General features: G+C 38.6%; 1 protein-coding gene across 3 annotated transcripts in view; it reads left to right on the forward strand.

The window, feature by feature from the left end:
* Positions 1 to 62: 62 nt before the first annotated feature.
* LOC139944628 (testis-expressed protein 2-like) overlaps positions 63 to 22256 on the forward strand; it is a 35859-nt gene continuing 13665 nt past the window's right edge. For 2 of the 3 annotated variants that reach the window (XM_071941687.1, XM_071941689.1), the window contains exons 1-4: positions 63 to 234; positions 1605 to 3002; positions 11575 to 11607; positions 19602 to 19808. In XM_071941687.1, coding sequence (XP_071797788.1) covers positions 1626 to 3002; positions 11575 to 11607; positions 19602 to 19808 — 1617 coding nt within the window. In that variant the 5' untranslated portion in view covers positions 63 to 234; positions 1605 to 1625. The remainder of the gene's footprint in view (positions 235 to 1604; positions 3003 to 11574; positions 11608 to 19601; positions 19809 to 22256) is intronic. The other variant, XM_071941688.1, reaches the window with a different exon arrangement.

The raw sequence follows: 22256 nt of genomic DNA on the forward strand, positions 1-22256 counted from the left end.
TGGCAACATGTAAACACGGTAAGGTCACCGCACTGTTTATTTTTAATCAACCATCGGGCGACGATGTGATGATCGGGGTCGCTCGGTTCTTGTAGCGAAATCCAGTGTTATATTTTTTTACAGCATTCTGTTGAGCTGATCAAAGACTACACCGACGTCCCTAAATCAAATCTTAAACAAAGTATCTCCAAAATGGACGTCTCGAGATTGTAATTATTCTGGGGACTTCTGACGGTATGTTTTATTTTGTTGTTAACACCGTCTTTTTGCCAGATGAGTTGTTTTGTTTTGTTTGTAACTCGTAAGAAGAATGACTTGTTGTTCATATTGTCAGCTGATCTGCGGTGTTGTTGTTTAAACTTAGTACAATTCAATAACCATAACAGTTCAGTCATGGTTCGGTTGACTGGTCAACTGAAACATAGGCATAGCACGTACACAAAGAAACAACTACAAAAGGCTCAATCACTCATAAACATTTGACTGTACACTCACACTGGTGTAGACAAAACAAAGTATGTTATTATGTTCTGTGTAATTTTCTCTTTAAAGTTTCAGTCTATAGTATGCTAATTGCTTTTAAATGTTATGCATAAACACAGTTGTTGTTTTTAATGTTTTTAGATAAGACTTTTTTAATTAGTCAAAACAGTTTGTGAGAAAGAAATCGACATCAGTGACAATATTTTTGACTCATAATGATAAAGGAACACGTTGCCTTGGATCGGTCGAGTTGGTCTTTGAAAAGCGTTTGACACCGTTTTTTATAAAATGCATATGGGTAGAAAGATGTTGTAAAAGTAGAATACAATGATCCACACAAAAATGCCTCGAAATTGCGTGGTTTTCCTTTTACCTCGTCGACTAACACGTCGGCCATTTATGGGGGTCAAAATTTTGACTCCCATAAATGGCCGACCATGTTAGTTCGCACAGTTGAAGGAAAACCACGCAATTTGGAGGCAAACTTGTGTGGATCATTGTATTCTACTTTTAAAACATCTTTCCAACCATATGCATTTTATAAAAAACGGTTACAATCGCTTTTGTTTTGACCAACTCGTCCGATCCAAGGCAACGTGTTCCTATAATGTATTTTAGGGGATGTATGCATTGCTTGCTTGCCCTGCTTCCTCCATTCTCTGCTGATTGAACTTTATACTACCATAATACTCTTGTGCAATGTTGCTGTGTAATGCGCAATGCAGTAGCACTGCTGTAGCATGGAGTATTTGCACTCGGCATGTCGCCAGTTACTTGGTGCTGGTTTGCAGAAAAGTACAGGGCTTAGAAATCTGAATTCCGACTGGAAAAAAGTTACTGTTATTTTCTTAAGATACATAGAAAACCTGCTCTTTGATTCACCTCTCTAGTGCTGAGGAAACTTGTAAGTTGAAATGCCAACATCGTTACAATCATAATAAAGTTAGAGGCAAGTTTTAGATTTTGTTTGTCAGCAATCCCTCAACCCTAGTAAAGAAAGTTAAAGTTAATAGGTTCATAAACGACCAGTCTTTTACAGAAGGTCTTTAGGAATGTTACTTAAAGTGGGATAGCTTATAAAGTGAATTTTAATATTTCATAGGATTTATTGTTCTTTACAGAGAAAGAAGAGAGCAAGTGAAATGGCTGACAAAAAGACAAAACCCCCACGACCGCCTGCCCCCAACCTTGGGTCAAAAAAACGTGCTCTCCAATCTACAGCAATCTCTTTCCGTTACAACCCTCTGATGGGAAGTGACGACGATGAGTTAAATGAAGACGCCGATAAAGGGATCTCTTTTATAACGACAAAGGCACCGACAAACAGCGGGCCTCAGCTCTCTAAATCTCTATCCCTTGACGGAGCTCCATCTCTTGCCAGGACTGATGCCAAGTCTAACAAGCAACAGCTCAGACACTCCTTAGATGAAAGTAACAGGAGAGGGAAAGACGCTCAAGCCGTGAATAAAACACTTGACAGATGTAAAGAGCAGGAGCTCAAAACCCAACCATTGGCGTCACATTCAAACGGAGTCGACAAGAAGAAAGGAGCAATAGCCACAGATTTAGGGGACGGGAAACTTGGTAAGCCAGTGAGAACAAAAAGTGGTTTGATGAAAGTCCCCAACGCCATTTTGAAGGATGACCAAGAGGTGTCGGTTCTCCCGACTGACTGCGAGGAGGCCACAACAGACCCTCTTAGCTTCTTAGACAAAGTGATGGAAGAGCAACTTGAGAAACAAGCTATAGAAGAAGAGGCAGAGTACAGAAATAAACAAAGTCTTGCAAGTCATCACAGAGCCAAAAGTCTTGATAGCAGTGCGTCGTTCAAAAGCAAAGACCAATCTGAAGAAACCTTGGACATTGACCCTTGTTACTACACAGTCCCCGCTCCGTCAGAGCTCCCCGACGAACCAGTCATCCCCAGACCCGTCTCGTCTGGAAGCCCGCGACTAAGACAACGAAAACCAACTCCTAATAATGTGAGTCTAAGTCTCTCAGGGCTTCTTGCAACATCCAAAGATGACACTGAAGAAGACGAGAAGGAAATATCTGCTTCTACGCAAAGCTCAAGGTCCACGCTAGACAGTCCTGAAGGGAAGCCAGAGTTAGTCTCGGACCCTGAACTCCAGAAAAGTCCATCCACTCCAACAACCAAAGATGAAGTCCCTCAAGCAGCCGTAGAAACTCAGGCAACTTCAGGGTCTGCAGCGGTAGATGATGAGCTGACGACCACAGCAACGCTCATCTTTCTCTCCCTTTTCTCCCTCAGTGTGTTTATTTATAATTTCCGATTCCCAGTCTATCTCTACCTTCTGGATGTCTTCTCTGGTATGCTGCTGATGTTTTTCTTCATGCTGCTGTTCATGTGGCTGACCAAGCCGAGTCGTTCCAGGTATAGCAGAGAGGAAGTTGATCGCCTTTGGGACGACGAGGACAGTGTACCGCTGGTGATTCCAGGAGTTGTTCAATCGCCCTCTCTCCTACGATCCAAGGAACAGAAGAAGGTTATGCAGAAGGTGAGAAAATCTCTTCTTTCTATCATGAGGGCCTTTCAGGAACTCAATGATTTTCTATTATACATTTATTTACTGCTTCGAGTGCTATGGTTAAAACTATGACTCCAGAGGTGATCCCCGCAGCGCCGAGGGAAAATGGAACGTACCGGGGATCACCGAGCCATCTATACCACGAGTTATGTGTGTAAAGCAGTCAATATTTGTTTTATAATACCCCAACAGACTATCATCTTCGTACACGTAACGTTCGTACACATGTTTCAGGTACACAGATGCACAACTGATTGGGTTCGAGGTGGGTAAAAAGACGTCTGGGTACTGCATGCCGTGTGATAGTCGTTGGACTATCACACAGCAAACAATGCACTATCACACTGCAAACGAAGCAGTATCACACAACCGCCGACTAGTAAAAGTGAGACATATCATGTGGTGCGCTCTAAACCAATGAAAAGGCAGAATATTTGTAAGGGGTGTTTTAAAATCAAACATAGTTGTGTTAGTCTGACATACCTCCTGCGATTGCGAATGCGATGCGAATTTTCATTTCACAGGGGTCGATTTCACAAAGAGTTAGGACTAGTCCTAACTTAGGACTAGTCCCAGGAGATATACAACACCGGTGACTAGTCCTAAGTTAGGACGAGTTACTCGTCCTAACTCGAGATAAGACTAGTCCTAACTCTTTTTGAAATCCACCCCAGGGCTGTTTTCGCAGCGAATGTTTCCCAGGAGTTCAGCACATTTCAACTGTTTTTAAAGTTCCTATCGCATTTGCATTTGCAGGAAGTATAAACTGGGCTTAACTAAAACATAAAATCTAGTGCAGTTTTGTTTAATTAGTAAAAGTGCTACCACCAGCTTTCTTGTGTGATTTCTAAAAGATGACACTTAATGGCACAAGGGACCTCACAAGAAAATTATTTGTGTAACTTGGACCCCAAAATTCTTTAGAAAAGGGAATAAGCAACATTAGCAGGACCCCACAAACTGGATCCGTATAAAGTTGTGTGTTTGTGAAGTGAAAAAGTAAACGCAATGACATTTTTATTGTCATAAATATAGTCTCTTGGATTTTTGAAACTGCTGAAATAAATAATATTCATTTTGGTTTTTACCCAATGTGTGTTAGCACTGTATACTCGCTACTTAAAGGAACACGTTACCTTGAAAAGCGTTTGAAATTGTTTGTTATTAAATGCAAATGGTTACATAGATAATTTAAAAGTAGAATATAATGATCCACACAAATTTGCCTCGAAATTGCGTGGTTTTCCTTTTACTTTGCGAACTAACACGGTCGGCCATTTATGGGAGTCAAAATTTATGGGAGTAAACAAATTTGACTCCCATAAATGGCCGACCGTGTTAGTCGACGAGAGAAAAGAAAAACCAGGCAATTTCAAGGCATATTTGTGTAGATCATTGTATTCTACTTTTACAACATCTTTCTAACCATTTTAGATTTTATAACAAATGGTTACAAACGCGACCGATCCAAAGCAACGCGTTTCCTTTAACCCGAGTTCTGTGAAAAAAATCACAGGCGTAATTTAAGGTAATTAATCAGGTTTTATGTAGAAAGCTAACTCATTCCAATGAAGGTTGTCTGAAGTGTCCAATAATTGTATTGTGTTTATACATGTAGCTATAGTTGCCCTTCATGTTAGAAGGTCTGAGCTAGCAAATCACTGGATGACAAAACACCAGATGTTTCATACAAGACTATTAAATATTATAGTCAAATTCCAAAACATATGGCGGCTCTAACAAAATCAGAAAAAATTGATTAATAATACACATAATTATGTGGTTCAATAACAAGGGATGGCCTCTAATAGGTAGGCGTAATCCAATATTTTAATTTCAAATATGCTGAAAATGACCTATTGTATACAAATTGTGGATGAAAGCAGCAGACTAAGGTCAACAGACTGTTTGTAAACAAGTGTTTACTCTGCTAAAAAGCCTTTAAAAATTCAAGTTTTCTATTGAGACCTATCCAAATAGCATGGAAAAATTAAAGTACATGTACTCTGGGTTCATTCTTTGACTAAAAATAATTTGTTCAATTATCGCTCAGTCTGTAAGAATGCTCAAAGGAATCTGATAAATCTCTTACCTCTCATCGCTAATTGCCACTTCTGACTAATAAATTTCATGGCCTTGCTTACCATTACTGCAAAGAATCAGCGCTTAGGGAATTCTGTGCTTACATCGTGTATATTTCATGGGTTAGCAAACTTTTCTTGTACGCATGCCTACTCCATGTAACTAGGCATTCTTTGCTAACACAGCTAGCGTGGAGCTTGCACAGTAAGCAGAAATAGTGATCATGTGTGGAGAATTTCGGCGGTAAGCAGAGCCATGAAATTGGACCCGTGTCTTTGACAGATAGTTGGAATCGTTTGCGGGTCTGTTGTTGGGGCTCTAATGTTTGATAGTTTATAAGACCATTTGAAGGGGATTGTGCTCACCCCCACCTTTAAAAAAAAAACGGATCACTGGAAACTTTTTACAGTGTCACTTGCTAAGCGTGTGCGCACAATATGGTGTCAAAGAGGGTTTTTATAAGCAACTCTTTCATTAGTTTGGTTCCATCATAGAGGAAGGTTCCATTTTGATAAAAATTGCTTATTCTTGGTCAACTTCCTCTTTCTCATGCCTTGTCTGTCTCAATAAACAGGAAATAAAATCACTCGGTAGTTCTCAAATATCAGATGATAGACATGTCACAGCCAGGTAGTGTAGTGCACTGAACTCTAGTTCAGGGGGCAAGATTGTTGGGGGTGGCTTTGTATCCCAGGCATGACACTTTTTCTTCTTTTTTTACTAGTGAAATGACAAACATACTGGTCGTGCTGGTCAGTCGCAAAAAAGGTGGTCAGTCACCTGTGAAGCACAAACCCTGCAGAGGTCGTTTAGACACAGTACTAAAGTTGGTTTAACTCATGGTTCAACCCGATCGAGTTCATCTCTGTGTGTCTGAACGGTTTTAAAGTTAGTCCGAATCGAGTTAGACCCAGAATCGAGTGTGGACAGAATAAAAAAGACCACATTCGGTTTAACTCACAACAGACAACCCATTGACCTCCGTAATCATTACGTAAACACACGGTGACCAATGAACAGGCCAATAAACAGGATGTTAGAGTAACAGGGTCGCGTTTGCTTTGACCTCTTAAAACCAAAGATAAACCGTATTGGGTTTAACTCAGTGCTGTCTGAACGCAAGGGTTTTTTATTTTTACGACCACCCCCTGCTGCTCGTAGAAGTTAAACCGGTTCGGGTCTAACTTAGTACGCTGTCTGAACATTTGATATTTTTTCAGAGCTAGCGATATAACTCTTGTTTGGCCGATCCAGCACTGTAACGGTGTTGAATTTGAACAATTTTGGGGAAATAGCAAAGAAAATCCGAAAATCTGTCTAAGCACTGTATATGAAATCATCCAGCAATATATTGAATGAAAAAAAAATTCTGACTACTAGGTTCCAATTTCATAGAGCTAATTATAATGCAGCTAAGCACAACATAATATTGATGCTTACCAGAATAAGGGTACCAGCCAAATTACCATGTCACGTCATTCGCACAATCTGTGACTGGTATTCCTGCTTGATTTGGCTTAGCAGCTCTCTCTTGACTCAGTTAATTTGAAGTATAACTGGATAAAGTCTGGCAAAGGTACAATTTAATTTCCAATTTTGCAGCTTTGCATTTCAGTAACATCATTAGGCCTATATTCTCATGTGAAGGTTGTTTGAATGCAGGGAACAAATAGAAAATAGATTTCCTCTGTGGTAAAGTTTTACATACTTTATGTACATAATTGCACACTTTCTCTTTTCCTTGTAAAATTGCTAGAAACCTTCAGTTCAAGTAACGGATCTATTATACATATTTCTTTGCAAGTGCCTTGGAGCGCATTTCATTGATTTGAGTAAAAGTTCTTTTTTTTCTTCATGAAATACACACATTCTGGGCAGTCATAAAGATTGTAAAGATTTAAAATTACAATTTTTACATGATAGATAATTTGGAGGATGGGATAGATGTTAGTTTTGCATAAAGAATATAATTTGTTTTTTTAACACAATACATTTGATGTGTATTACAGCACTGCATACTCGGGACTTTCTCGAGTTCTGTGAACAAAATTATTCAGATCAGTGGACAATTTTTCAGATTGAATTGGCCGTGTATAAATGCCAAAAATGTTACACTTTGTCACTATTTTTTAAAGAAAATGCATGATAAATAAAAAGACCAGTATTTTTGTTTAAACACCACTAGACTCTCTGGTAGTTCATTGACACATAAAATTGCTGCTCGTTAAACGGGTGTCTGCACTCTGCCTGTGCAGTAACAATCATGTGAAAATAATTTGTTAAAGGAGCACACTGCCTTTAGATTTGGCGCTTTGGTCTGGCTACAAAAGGCGTTAGTTATAAAATAAATATGGCTGGAAAGATAATTTAAAAAGGAGAATATAATTATTCCCATATTTTTGTGAAATTGTGTTTTTTTTTGTTTAATTTCATGCCAGAATAAGGTCTGTTATTGTGCAGAATCAAATTTTTGACCCTACAGAATGGCAGACCGCATGTACTGCTGGTTGTATTTCCAGAGGCAAATGTGTTTTTTTTTTCACTATTAATACTAATCACAGCACCATCCACAATGGCTATAACACTGTACTGGCTGTGTCTGGTACCCTTCTTGCTTTATAGCAAAGAAATTTGCCCAGCATAATTTTCTGCTTAACAGCTTTATGAAATTGGGCCCTGTGAATAGATGGAAAAGTCATATTTCATATATGCAGATGTTGAGCTTAACTAATACCTACAGTCAAAATGACAATCGCCTCGTCCTCCCAAAATAGCAATGACAACAGTAGGAGATAAAGAATATGGCCCAAAGTTCAGATCACAGCACTGATGACTCGTGGGATTATTGCTAAGTACTATAAACCCACTGGCCATTGCGATGGAAATAATTGCCTTGGTGTATTTTTAGAGCCGTGGTTTACCTGATGTAGCCGAAGCCTGTAGGGAAGACAGAAAACCCCCATGAAACTCGTGAACAATGTGATGATATTGATCGAGGTTTAGCTTGAGTTGTGCAGCATTGATGTTTAATAATGGTCTGTTCAGTAGTTTAATGTTAGGATTTCCAGTTTAATGGCCGTGCTTCAAAGAAATATTTTAGCAACATAAATTAAGACTGTTTTTTTTTCTTCAAATAGGGCTTTGAATTACATCACTAAAAGTTTACTTTTTCAAGAGTTAAAGTAATTTATAAATCTTGTTTTCAATGTACACAATATCACTATCAATCAATTATACTAGTTTTTATAGCGCCGGTAGCAGTAAGCAAAATATGTTCAAATGCGCTCTGACAAAAATCAATTTTACAAACAGTCAAATGTATTTTCAGTCTGTTCCTGAAAAATTAAAAATAATGAAATTTTCTTGTTCATTTAGAGATCTTGCATGTAGGTGCTGCACTGGAAAATGATATTCAGTCAACACGTGAAAATGTTAACAAGTCAAGTGTGTACATTGTCCTTTATTGTACCAGTTAGAATTTCTGTAGGATTTTGTCTGATTTTGTCCTCGGTTTTATCCGACGACTGCGTTTCAGAACTCAAGGATTATTATTATTTTTATGATATATATCTGGTATTAAAACCAAGGATGCCTCGTAAGTGAATTTAGTCACTTTAAAGACACTGGACACTATTGGTAATTGTCAAAGACCAGTCTTCTCACTTGTTGTATCTCAACATATGCACAAAATAACAAACCTGTGAAAATTTGAACTCAATTGGTCGTCGAAGTTGCGAGATAATTATGGAAGAAAAAAGCACCCTTGTCACACAAAGTTGTGTGCTTTCAGATGCTTGATTTCAGGACCTCAAAATCTAATTATGAGGTCTTGAAATGAAATTAAAATAGTTTAGTTTGAAATTACTTCTTTCCTCGAAAACTATATTACTTCAGAGGGAGCCGTTTCTCACAATGTTTTATACTATCAACAGATCGCCAACTTGTTACCAAGTAAGTTTTTTTTGTGCTAGTAATTATTTTGAGTAATTACCAATAGTGTTGACTGCCTTTAACTTGCATGCTCAGTGCTTGATTTGTGAACCAGAAACACTAGGTTTCTACTCTTCCTCAATAAGTGTTACGTGTTCTTTTATGTGCACACATGACCCGCGTTCAGACACGGTACTTAAGTTGGTTTAACTCATGGTTCAACTTGACCGAGTTCAACTCAGTGTGTCTGAACGGATCTAAAGTTAGTCCAAATTGAGTTCAACCCACAAAAGATAAACCGTCCAGGGAGGGGGTTTATCTTTAGACCGCTTCGGGTTTATCTTTTAACACTGTGTGTGGACAGAATAAAAAATACCACATCCGGTTTAACTCACAACAGACGACCCATTGACCTCCGTAATCATTACGTAAACACACTGTGACCAATGAACAGGACAATAAACAGGATGTTAGAGTAACGGGGTCGCGTTTTCTTTGACCTCTTAAAACCAAAGATAAACCAAAGATAATCGGGTTTAACTCAGTGCTGTCTGAACGCAAAGGGGTTTTATTTTTATGATCACCCCCTGCTGCTCGTAAAAGTTAAACCGGTTCGGGTCTAACTTAGTACGCTGTCTGAACATACCCTATGTCCCATCCAAAGGACAAAGCAATTACGGTAAAGTGTATTGCCCAAGGACACTTGTGTCAAGACCTGGATTCGAACCCATACTCATCTGATCAAAAACACAAGAGCTTAAAATTCCAGTGCTCTAAACTGCTCGGCCATGACACATTTGAACACTGATCAAAAAGTCACGTCATTACTGATATGAACTATATTGAATCACTCACATACATGTACATGTAGGTTTCGGATTGACCCCCCCCCCCCCCCCCCCCTCATAATGTCATAATGTCAAATCATGTACATCGTCATTTATACATAATCGCCATGAAACACACAAAATATATTTCAAAATCTTAAGACTTTTAGACTTTTAAGACTTTTAGATTTTTAAAAGCCTGAGTTTTATTGTTGGGCCAGTTAACTCACAACTGGACAAGTCCGGTGGTCTTGTGGATTTCCACACTAAATCATGGTTGGTTTTTCTGGTGTCAAAGCCATTAATAAAGGTTACAGGTTATTAGGGAAAATTTACTCAGCTTTTCCAGAATATCGTTTCGTCTGAAATAGTTCACTCCTTCTGTAAAATGTGGTGCATGGTTCAGTGTGTGTAACATTTTGTTATCATAATGTCTTTTGGCATCAGCCCAATGTCAAGTTTGAGAGAACCCTTTAGGTCTAAGTTTGACACTTTGCCAACTTTGTGTCTCTTGTATTTTAATAAGCCTTAAAGCCACTGGACACTTTCGGTAAACATTATTAGGTAAGGCCCACACTTTGAGAAAGGGGTAATTTCTCTCTCAACTATTAAAGGACTTCTCTGAAGCATTTTATCACTATTACTTGTAGGCTACTGAAAGCACACGAATTTGTACAACAAGGGCGTGTTTTCTTTCATTATTCTCTTGCAACTTCAATTACAATGAGTAAAAAATTTCACATGCAAAAAAGCCAATTTATGGTCATCTTGTTTGCGCAGCTACATGTAGACAATCTTAAACGTGTATAATTTGGGGGAAAGCTGGTATTGAATGCCCAACGAATGCCCCATTGAGGAAACCAGCTTAAAGATCAAAGGTCCATATCCATCCTTTACTCATGCATGATGGTTTGAAAAGTTGGTGTTTTGCGTCATTCACAAGCCTCAAAGTAAAGTCACAACATTAAATTTTCAGGCTACTTTTATGCTTGCCAAAAGTATTGAATTGTGGTTTTACTGTTCACTCTATGAAATTGATTTATCATTTCTCAGTTATCATTGTTATGTGGGTTTTAACCCAGCAAAAATTGACTTGAGAAGGACTTGGACCACCACCCACTGGATTAACGTGCTGCCGCTCTACCGGCTCTACGTCAGCGTCTCCCTGTTAGTCTGTGTTTGGGGGTGCCAGTCAGTGAGTCAAGATAATTGACTCACAGGGATACCCAATAGGGCTGGATAGTTCAGTTGGTAGAGCCCCAGAACATAAATCCAGAGGTCGTTGGTTCAAGTCCCGGTCCGGTCAATTGTTCTTTGTTTAAGCCCAAGTTGTAATTTTTGTTTACCTGTAGTCAGTGCCCAATTTCATGGCTCTGCTAACCGCAGAACTCTGCACTTGCGTTCAGCATTTTCCGCTTGCACAACAAGCAAAGAATTCCTGCCCTACATTAAGGGTAGAATGCCTTGTAACTTTGAATACGTAGCTTGACGTAAGCGCAGAATCCCTGCTTCCGTACGCGCTGATTCTTTGCTGACGGTATAAGCAGAGCCATGAAATTGGGCCCTTGTTTCTCTTGTGGTTTATTACTTGTTAACATTTTCTCAGTTATGTGCACATTTGACATTTCATGCTCTCACCTCCACTATTTTTCCTCCCATTTTTCTCTTTTTTTGCATGTCATCTTCATTCATCTGTCACGCAGCTATTTGCCGACGAGGATGGCGCCAAGTCACAGGTGATTTCCTTCATTTTCATTCTGCATGATTTTGTTTTGTGAATTGAAACTTTTGTAGACTAGATTATATTACTGTTATAAAAATTTTTGTTGTAAAAATATAAAGGACTAGAATGCTGTCTTGCGGTTGATACATTGTTATGGGATACGCAGGTCTGTTTGCAACCACTGACTGTTTTCTATATATGCATCGTCTGTTTTTCTGAAGCCAACCACTAAAAGTGCATGAATTCAAAATAATAATAATAATAATAGACCGTTTTTATATATAGCGCTTTTCACGCTGGAGGGGTGTCTCAAAGCACTTCCGACAGTATTACCCCTGGTCACTGGGCCTTACATCATTCCTTAAACCATCTCAGCTGCCTGGGGAGTATACAGCCTGTGCGCAATATATATGCGCTACTCGGCTAAACCAATCACAAGAACCATCTCTGCCCTCACAGGTATCTATTTACCCCTGGGTGGAGAGAAGCAATTATAGTTAAGTGTCTTGCTCAGGGACACAGTGTCACTACCGGAATTCGAACCAACACTCTGCTGAACAGAAGCATCAGAGCTTGAGTTCGGTGCTCTTATCCACTTGGCCACAACACCCAGTTGGCTGACAGCCTAGACCAAGCCTTATATAGCACATTATGACATTATGCATTGTCACATTATTTCTCGTATTCTCACCTAACCTACCAACAATACTATCTCCAAAAAAGTAAAAAGTCACAGTCTGTTTTCTGAAGTTCATCACAAATAAAATAAAAACACTATCAGAAGGTTCCAAAGTAAGTTACCTTTATTTTTCCCCATAACCGATCAATATTTACACCACTTTAAGGCAGATACTCCCAAGACATTTCTTAGAATGCCTTGAAGATGCGGTCGAGTTTGTCTATCCATCTTCATGCATGCCTGCACGTTCAAGAGCCACTGTACATTTTCCTCTCTGTGGTGACAATCTGTGCATACACGAAATGTTGATTCAGAATACTCCTGGGTAGAATAAACAAAATATTCTCGCAAGACCTTTTTCGACCTTCCGAGGCGGTTATTCGACTTTGAGTGAAAAGAAAGTTGTTGAATTGTAAACTTGCACATTCTTGCAAGCAAAATATACTATATTGATTTGTTGTCCTAAAGCTTGTTTTTCGCCCCTAGTGGATGCACTAGAGAGAGTCAGTTGCGACTGTTACTGAAATTAAAGAAATATTGTATAATAATACCATTTTGGCAATCGTCAATCACCCCTTTTGTTTAGCTTGTATTGAAATTAGCCATCCACAAACTTTGCAATGGAATTAAGTAAGGAATCAAAAGGTTTTGTTTTTGAAAATTTCTACCTCCATGATCAAACATCCCTGTAATGCTAGCTTAATTCATTCCTCAGCTTATCACACAAAACAACAAAGGAGACAATTTATGTGTTCTGGTTGTGTCTCTAGTTATGTTAAACAGTAAAATAAACGTGCATCATTTTTCTGTCTTCTTTTTTGTTCTACGAAATCCAACATTGTAGCTGAACGTAAAATCCTCTCTATAGCCCATTAATTGATTCCCTAAAAAAAATGTAATGTTTGCCACTTATTCTAATTGCTTTTTTCAAAGTCATACAATATTCATGTAAATCAAAAAATGAAAGATGTTTTTTTTTCTTCTCATCTTTTGTCTCTGAAATCCACCCTTGTTGCAGGACGTAAAATTCTATCTATAACGATCACTCATAAAGATTACCCATGAATTAAAACTCCCTTTCTAAATATTATTAACAGAGTAATACACATGCTCAACATGTCATGTGCCACTTCTTTTAATTGCTTTCCCAAAGTCATACAATATTTAGGCGCGAGGCCATCAGAGCAATTAACCTTAATTCTAGTCTCCGAACAAGCAGTTAGTTTATACAGTATAAACAAAGGTAGTCTCCGTATCAGCAGGGGGACCAGAATGCTTGGATAATTACCATACGCTATGTAAATGTCAGAGCCCTCCAGCTGAGTGAGAGAGAGAGAGGGGGGGGGGGGCTCTTGGTGGATGAGTAGGGTGTAGGGTGACATTTGTAATTCACCCTGATCTAGGAAAAGCCAAGACGTATCAATATGTGGAAAGAGGTTTTTTTGTGTTTGAGTAAGGAATTTGACACAGGGCCACGATGTCGAATGGGATTAGCTGAAGTGGCCAAGATTAACATTCAGTGGCGGTGTTCAGAGATTCTACTCATTTGATCTGCTGCCGGAAGCGATAATATGTAGAAATAAGTTGGGTTTTTTCGTCGTGGAGAAATGGAATTTGACACAGGGCCACGATTTTGGGTGGGATTAGCTAAAGTGGCCAAGATTAAATTCAGAGATTCTACTGGTTTGATCAGTTTGCTGGAAGCTTTGGTTAAACGAGTTCCAAAATACAAAGACGTAAACAACCTGTATGGAGACCATGTAACCCCATGGCATCCATTTTTAAACAAAACAGCCACAGAGCACGGACGTTCTGGCAGGCACAGTTTGTACATAACTCAAGGGAAGAAATAATTTAATCTGATATTTTATGGAAAACTATCAACTTTTGATATAAGTAAAATGTGGCACATCGTAAAACTTGTTCATCTGTTATCTTTTTAATCAATCAATCAACATTTATTTTCATATATTATAAATCAAAACAAACAACTTAGTTAGCAGGGACTGAAAATGTATGGAGGCATGATCCATAAAAGCAAAAGCTTGTAGGCCGGTATGGCTTATTCAAAACAAAACAAGGATAAAAAGTATTTAAATAATACTAAAACTAAGGGAATTAAAGGGTAGCGACGGTCGTTTTAAAACCGGCAGGGTCGGGGTTTGTTACTTTTGGGATACACTAAGTGAGAAGACTGGTCTTTGACAATTACCAAGCGTGTTCAGTGCCTTTAAGAATGAGGAAACCACAACCATTTGCTCTTTTACTAAAATTTGCCATCCCTTTCAAACTTGCCTCTTAACCAGATGGCATTCATACAGATTAACATGTAGTATACTTTTCAAGAGTAACTTAAGTACTGCATGCATTGATTGGAATTAATATAACCTAATTGGATCAATCAGGCAACCTAGTTCTGGAAAATTTGACCTTTTACAGTATTTGGCAAAATAAGCTTAACGGAGCATGTTCACATAACCACACCAATGTGGCAAGACGTTCCCTTTAGTTGGACTGCTCTGTATGGAGTGCATTTTAAGCCGCTCTTCTTTACTGTGCATAATTGGTGCTTACCAATTGTCTGGCAGCATTGTATAAACTGGGCCAGTTTCACAGCTCTTTGTACTGCAGAGTTGTGCGATTTCGAGGTTATTGCGCCAAATTTCAGCACAAGCTGTGCGGAATTGAAGAACGCTTTTTAATGTTTACACCTCTGCAGCAGTCATCTCTACTCCATTCATAAGGAACACTTTGGTTACAAGTAATTTTCTACATTAATTTTAAGGCCATTCACACACAGGGCTGAGTTTATAGGCAACCAGTTCTAGGCAATCTCCGAGAAGAAAATCCATTAACAGTAAATTTTCTGAGACAGTAAGATGCAGTTATTTAGGGGAGGTTTGCGGTAGCACCATGTATATATCTCCTCTGTGTAATGTTGGTTCTGAAAAGAACCTGACAACTCAATGTTTCGATCAGTATGCTTCGATCGTCTACAATAAGCATCCAACAACAGAGCCAGCATCCTGCTGAAGACACTCGGAGCATAATCATCGAAACATTGAGTTGTCAACCACCGGTTCTTTTCAGAACCAGCACTATTTGGAAGTGGAAGTGTCATGGCCGAGCGGTTAAGAGCACCGAATTCAAACTTTCTGATCAGCAGAGTGTGGGTTCGAATCCCCAGCCGTGACACCTGTGTCCTTAAGCAAGACACTTAACCATTGCTTCGTCCTTCGGATGGGACGTAAAGCTGTTGGTCCCATGTGTTGTGTAATGCATGTAAAAGAACCCAGTGCACTTTTCGAAAAGAGAAGGGGTTCGCCCCGGTGTTCCTGGCTGTGGCTGCTGTATGCGCCGTAGCACCTTGTAAACCCTTCTAAGGTGCTAAATAATTGGGTCTCAAAATTCATCACTGCAATTACCTATCTTCCTGAAAGTTTGTATATACTCAGCGCCTTGAGTACCTTGTTTGATAGGTGCTATATAAGACTTTGATATTATTATTATTATTATTTAAAAGAGATTTACACATAGTGCTACTGCAAACCTTACCAATTCATACTGCCACCATACAAAATTTCAAATCAGTGAGGAACTAACTCCGTGTAGAACCAATGGTTTCATTTTGAATGCAGTACGATTGCTTGCTTCAAACTTGCATGGCGTGACCTTTATTGTTCCAGAGGAAATGATATTTATGAAAATTGACTCTGAATATATCTTCTTGGAAACTACCTAGAACTTCCCTACAAATCATCCCATGTGACACGGCCTTTGGTAACAGGAAGTACACGTTGCTGTGAAATGCATGTGGAAATCCTGCACTAGCCTACTGAGATTTGAAGCGTGGTTAAGTGCTTCTAGGAACAAAAATCTTGACTCAAGAAGCCAACAAAATTAATTTAAATATTCTAAAATACAGATTTTTAATTTAAAAGACAAAAAGCTGACTGCAGTTTTCAGAATTATGGCTAATATTACACCTAGCAGTTACCAGTGGCATGACCAGACATTTCTACTGGTATGGGGAGGGATTGGGTAAGGGGCAAAGACATAAATTGAGGGGCTTTTTTAAAGTCACCTGGAAGTGGTATTTTTTTTAAATAAAGCTTTTGTCACTAAAATATGTGTTTTTACGAGAGGAATGTGAATAAAAAGTTAACTAAGGTTTAAAAATATTAGTTTTGATTGTATTTACAAATTTACGAGTAGGCCCCGACCCGAGAAGGCGCTGTTCGTGACATAATTCAAGGCGCGATATTTGAAGAGAAAATTTGTAGTCAGGCCCCCGTACATTACGTCTGGGAACATGGCACATCAAAACAAATTTAGACACGATTTTACACACATACGTACATTGAAACTTGAACATGTTGAACGCCAAGGTGGTTTTTACAAAAGCTATTGCTGCTATTTTTATTTAACTATGCGACTTTTTAGTGACCAAATGGGTTGTAAGATGTGGGTCTGCCTACGTATTATTATAGAAATACGGCCACGGAGCAGACTGCATGCACGCACTATGGCTGCTGTATAATGTGCGGACGGTCACATAGGACCTGCACGCACGGTGAATCGCATGCGGTACCAAACAAAAATCGTGTCACTTGGCAAAAGCTAAAAACAAAGTTCAAACTTACCCGAATTTTTTCACGTTTAGCAAATGCTCCTCTGGGTTCGTCACGTCTTTCAGATACCTTCTTCGATTTCCCACTAGCTGGAAAAATTGTTGGGACGGCGTCGTGTTTAAGAATGGCTCTTCTCATCATGTCAAATGAGTGGTGTATCGCGGATTCGAAGCACGACAGCTCGAAGTGTTCGCTGCATAGCGCTGAAAAAGACGTCGGACCAGACCACTTTGCTCTAGTTAATCTGACTTTCGCAGCCCACAACCGCCTATACTTGGGATCTGCAGGAAATAGATGAAGACTGACCCCATCTTTAGTTGTTTTGCTGCATCCAGCAGCAATACACCTGGTCGGCATTGCCGGAAAAATGCCAGAAAAAAAACCTTTTTCGCAGCGTACAAACTCACGTCTTAGAATTACATGTACTTTTGCACGTGTGTTTATCTACGCATCGAGGCAAAGTCTTCCTTTTCCTACGTCACAAAAGGGGTAGGTGGAGTCAACCCCCCAAGCACTTAATTAATTTTTTTAACATATAAATCGTGACAAACAATTACTCAAAAAATTGTTTTATTGTTAATAAACATATACTCTTATGTTTAAAAGAAAAAAAATCCTATTTCCAGGTGCCTTTAATGTATCGGACCATTCATACATGTACTAGTGTATTTCTTACAATCTCATTTGGAGGCAAGAGGGGAGTTTCAACCCTCGCCCACCCAAGCGTTCTTCACCCTCGGCAGAAATTATGTGCAAACCTTTGACACATGGAATTCTGCAGTAAACAGAGCGTGAAATTGGGCTTCAATTCAGTCTAATTCCAATGATTTCCTTGCTAAAGTTAAAAGACAAAATATGACTAGTATGTACATATTGCATTATGTGCGTAGTATTTGTTGTTTCAGGAATTCCTTCATTTGTCTTTTTCAGTTGTCTAGTGCTACCCTATCTAATCCGATTCAGCAATGTGATTCCTACTGTCTGCAGATGGTATTAGATTAACCCCATTTCTGAATAAATAATAGGACATGATCCGAGATTCATTCACATACTAAACGTGATAGGTGAACATTATGTTGGATTTATCGGGCTCTGTTCTGGGCTGGGCCAAATTCAAAGAGCTGATGGGCCCAATTTCATAGCGCAGCTTATTAACAACTAATTTTGTGCTTACTGTGCAATTTCCATTTCATTGCGCTGCTAACCGTAAGCACCTGTCCTGAAAAGACATGCGCTAACCTTCCGACGCTTTACTGTATGAAAGTTTATAATATAAACTAATTATGAACGTGCATGCTGGCTGCCTAAATTGTCCTGCTAACCTATGAAATACGCTTAAGCTCAGACAAATCTTTCTGCTATATATATTGTAGCTGGCCTAAATAATTTGCCTTACCATTAAGCAGCGCTATGAAATTGGCCCTGGGTCAGGTGGATACTAGAGATAAATCTTTTCTGCACGCCATGTAATAATCATGTCTGTATAATGGAATCAATAAAGCATTAATTGACACTAATTACTGCATCAATTAAACACTTTATCAGAGAGTCTATATTACATTTGCTTTTAATGATACTGCGCATAATGTCCACCGTCGACATGTGTGCAGTCTGAACATTTAGATGCAATGTACTATTGAAGGAGGTATACCATGAATGATACATCTATTTAATGTGATGTTACCAAGGATGTGAACATTACATAGTGGGAAGACTGAACAATTGTTCAATTCATTTGGGATTGAATGTACCGGTACATTTCTTCTGGTTAATAGTCCATGCATTGAGAGTGAGAAATCGATGGGAAGTCTGACGCTGGCGTCTTGAGGTCGAAACCTTGGTCCGATTTCATAGAGCTGCTTAAGCACGAAAAGTAGCTTAGCACAATAACCTTTTGCTTACCGAAATTAAGGTTCTAGCCAAACTACCATGTTACGTACAATTTCTGGCTGGTATTCTGCTCATTTTTGCTTAGCAGAAACTTTTTAAGCAATATTTTCTGCTTAATCAACTCTTTATAATTGGGCCCTGCTTGGTAATCCATCATACAAACATTGGTTTATCATCTCCTAATGAGACTCTACATCTATGGGCTTTCAGTTATACTTATACGTATGCAGTCGTAGGCACTGGACGCTATTTGTAGTTACTCAAAATAATTGCTAGCATAAAAACTTACTTGGTAATGAGCAATGGAGAGCTGTTGTTAGCATGTGAGAAATGGCTCCCTCTGAAATAACGTAGTTCTTGAAAAAGAGGTAATTTCTCACTAAAATATTTAAATTGAATTTACAAATTTAAGCACCGAAGTGTGAGAACTGATTTACTAGCTCTTATGAAACCACTGCTTATTTTGGATTACAGTAACACTCTTGGTTAATGTTTTCAAATTGTGAATTTTTGTATGGGGCTTTAAACAGGATCTTTACTCTTAACCTAAGCCGGATCCAAAGTTAGGTGGTTTTAGAATATGCCTGAATATTGGGGCAGAGGGAAGTCCCCAATGTTGCCATACTTCAATGCATTATTTTCCCAAATATCTTCTGGAAAGGACTATTAATAAGAAAGAAAACAGTCTGGTTCCTTTTACGACTAGAAAATAAGCACCATATTGCATGGGCATGAGTTTGGGTTTTGACTAAAACGCAAACTCCCCGTCCTCATTTCTAATGTTTTTTTCTCTCGGTGATTTCACAGGGATGGATGAATGAGCTACCTATGACCTATGACCCTGACAACTACCACACCAACCAGACCCAGTCGGTCTTTGTCCGCTTGGACGGCTACTCGTTGAGGCTTTCAAGACCCAAGCACAACATTCCCCGTCGCGCTATGTACAACGAGCCAACGGTACACAAAGTTGAATATGTTCATCAAAGGCACTATGATATGAGAGATAGCAAGGTAATGTACATGTACCATTTTATAATTTCAATGAATATGCATGAGTGGTCATGAAGCTTGGTATTTGATTGGCTACCAACTTCTACCCAAATTTGTTTGCAATATGTTATAAACAGTTGAAGCATGGACCATCATTGGACCAATCTAATACTAGTATTAGATTGGCTACCATCTTCTTCCTACTCATACAGGTTGAATTCAATCAAATTAGCTCAAAATCTGACTTTTGAATTGCTTTTGAAAAATAAAAAAGTTTGAAACAAATTTGTTCATGACCTACTCTACCCCAAATACCCCAAGTTGAGATTAAAAACTCCAAGGTTACAAAATTGGAATCGATGTACATGTATTTCAACATTTACTGAAACCAATGACCCCTAAATCTGTCATAATTTATCCCCCAATAAAAAAAAACTAATAAAAATAAATAAAGAAATAAATATAATGGTTTATTTTGTTGTTGGTGAAGAAATGAAGCTCTAAAGCTTCAAAGCAAGAAAAAATAAAAATAAGATTAAGGGCCCCCAAATATTCATAAACCTTGGTGCATCGATTTATTTACAATTTAGTGAGCTTTGATGCAATTTTCTCACTTGACTCCCAGTTCAAAGCTGCCATTGTACTATTTCTCCGTTAGCCACGGCCATTAACGCTGCATTGAATCCAGTCATGTTGAGTTTTTTGACACGTTAACGCCTTGTTACTCGCAACACGTAACTTTAAAAGGCCTCTTTCCATGCAGTGAACTCTAGTTAACGTTTCATCCACGAGACTTGTGAAGTCGACAACGCTAGCTAGACTTGTCTGAGCGTAGAGCAGGTGAATTGAGTTCGTTAAAGTAAAATTCTTCTGTTCAGTGGTTTTCATGACAATCAGATGATAGAAATTCACAAATTTTATTCAAAGAGCTCAAACAGAACAAAAATGTTAGTTTTAAAGGTAATACAGTTGGCCTGATACTTCAGGGTTGCAACTAAGGCAATTGTCTCTATGCCCCCTGGTTATTGCCTTGGTGCCTTTAAATGCTGAAGTATAAATTTACAATTTACAATCATAGGGTGCCCTTTAACAAATGTCCTGGTGCTCTTGCCCTTTTAAAAACAAAGCATAATAATGTCTGATAAAGGAATGATAGAGCTAACAAATGAGTGTCCATTTTTGCTTGTGATTAGCCATATGCATGAAACAATAAGCCTGTGAAAATTTGCGCACATGTCGTTGAAAAAAAGACCCTTGTCACACGAAGTTGTGTGCGATTAGATGGTTGATTTCGCGACCTCAAGTTCTAAATCTGAGGTCTCGAAATCAAATTCTTGGAAAATTACTTTTTTTCTCGAAAACTATGGCACTTTAGAGGGAGCCATTTCTCACGATGTTTTATACCATCAACCTCTCCCCATTACTTGTCACTTGTCACCAAGAAAGGTTTTATGCTAATAATAATTTTGAGTAATTACCAATTGTGTCCAGTGCCCTACTGTGCTGCGTGTGAAAAAGAAACAAAGTTTGAGTGGCCGTTTTCCCTACTTTATATTAATTCACTTATTTTTGGTCATAAATTGTTGTTAAGGGTCTCAAAACACCTTAAACCCTGGAAGAGGTTACTTTTAGAATGACTCAATGTCCTATTTATAGAGGCTGTTCTTATCACAAATTTTTGCCAAGTGTTTTTTTTTTAAACAGATTAAACACAGATTGCTATGGGACTTCTATTTACTAAACGCCAACAACGGAAGTACCTTGCTCCCCATATAACACATCAACTACGTACAATATTGACACGCCTTATCTAAAAACAGTAAAACAACAACAACCAGAAGGAAAACAACATTGAAAAGCAGGGTACTTAACTCTAAACAATGCACTGCTGATGACTTTTACCAGAACAAAAAAAGAGAATATTGAACTACAGTTGACTCTTCAGAGTTCTGGTTACTCGATGTCTGGCAACGCTAGATTATGAAGATGGTCTCTCTGTGGCAGGGCTTTAATTTGGGGGTACATTTGCCACAAGACCACAGGGCTTTCAGCTCAAACTTTTCTACTGACCAGACTTTATTTTACAAGACCAAAAGTGTTAATGCAAAAGAACTTGAACAAGCACTAAAAAAAGACCTATCTTATTGTTCTTGTGGGTAGGTATAGGCCTGTATTATGAAACTCAACAGAATTGAAAGATATTTACAGACTCAAAAATTAACATTTCAACATTAGTTTCGTTTTTGTTTAACATGGGGAGGTGTTCTTATTCAAATGAAAAAAACACTGCTACATATGAATTATGGAACTGAGAAAAGTCTACATAATATAGGGACTTAAAACACTATGTGGACTTACGCACGTCCACACTGTTTTTTCTTTACAGTATCGAAAAGAGTAAGATTTTTCTTAAAGACTACAGAACAAAAGAATGTCTATGCAGTGACTGCAATACAGTGAGCTGTGTGA

Source organism: Asterias amurensis, chromosome 11, assembly GCF_032118995.1.
Source record: "Asterias amurensis chromosome 11, ASM3211899v1".
Lineage (NCBI taxonomy): Eukaryota > Metazoa > Echinodermata > Asteroidea > Forcipulatida > Asteriidae > Asterias > Asterias amurensis.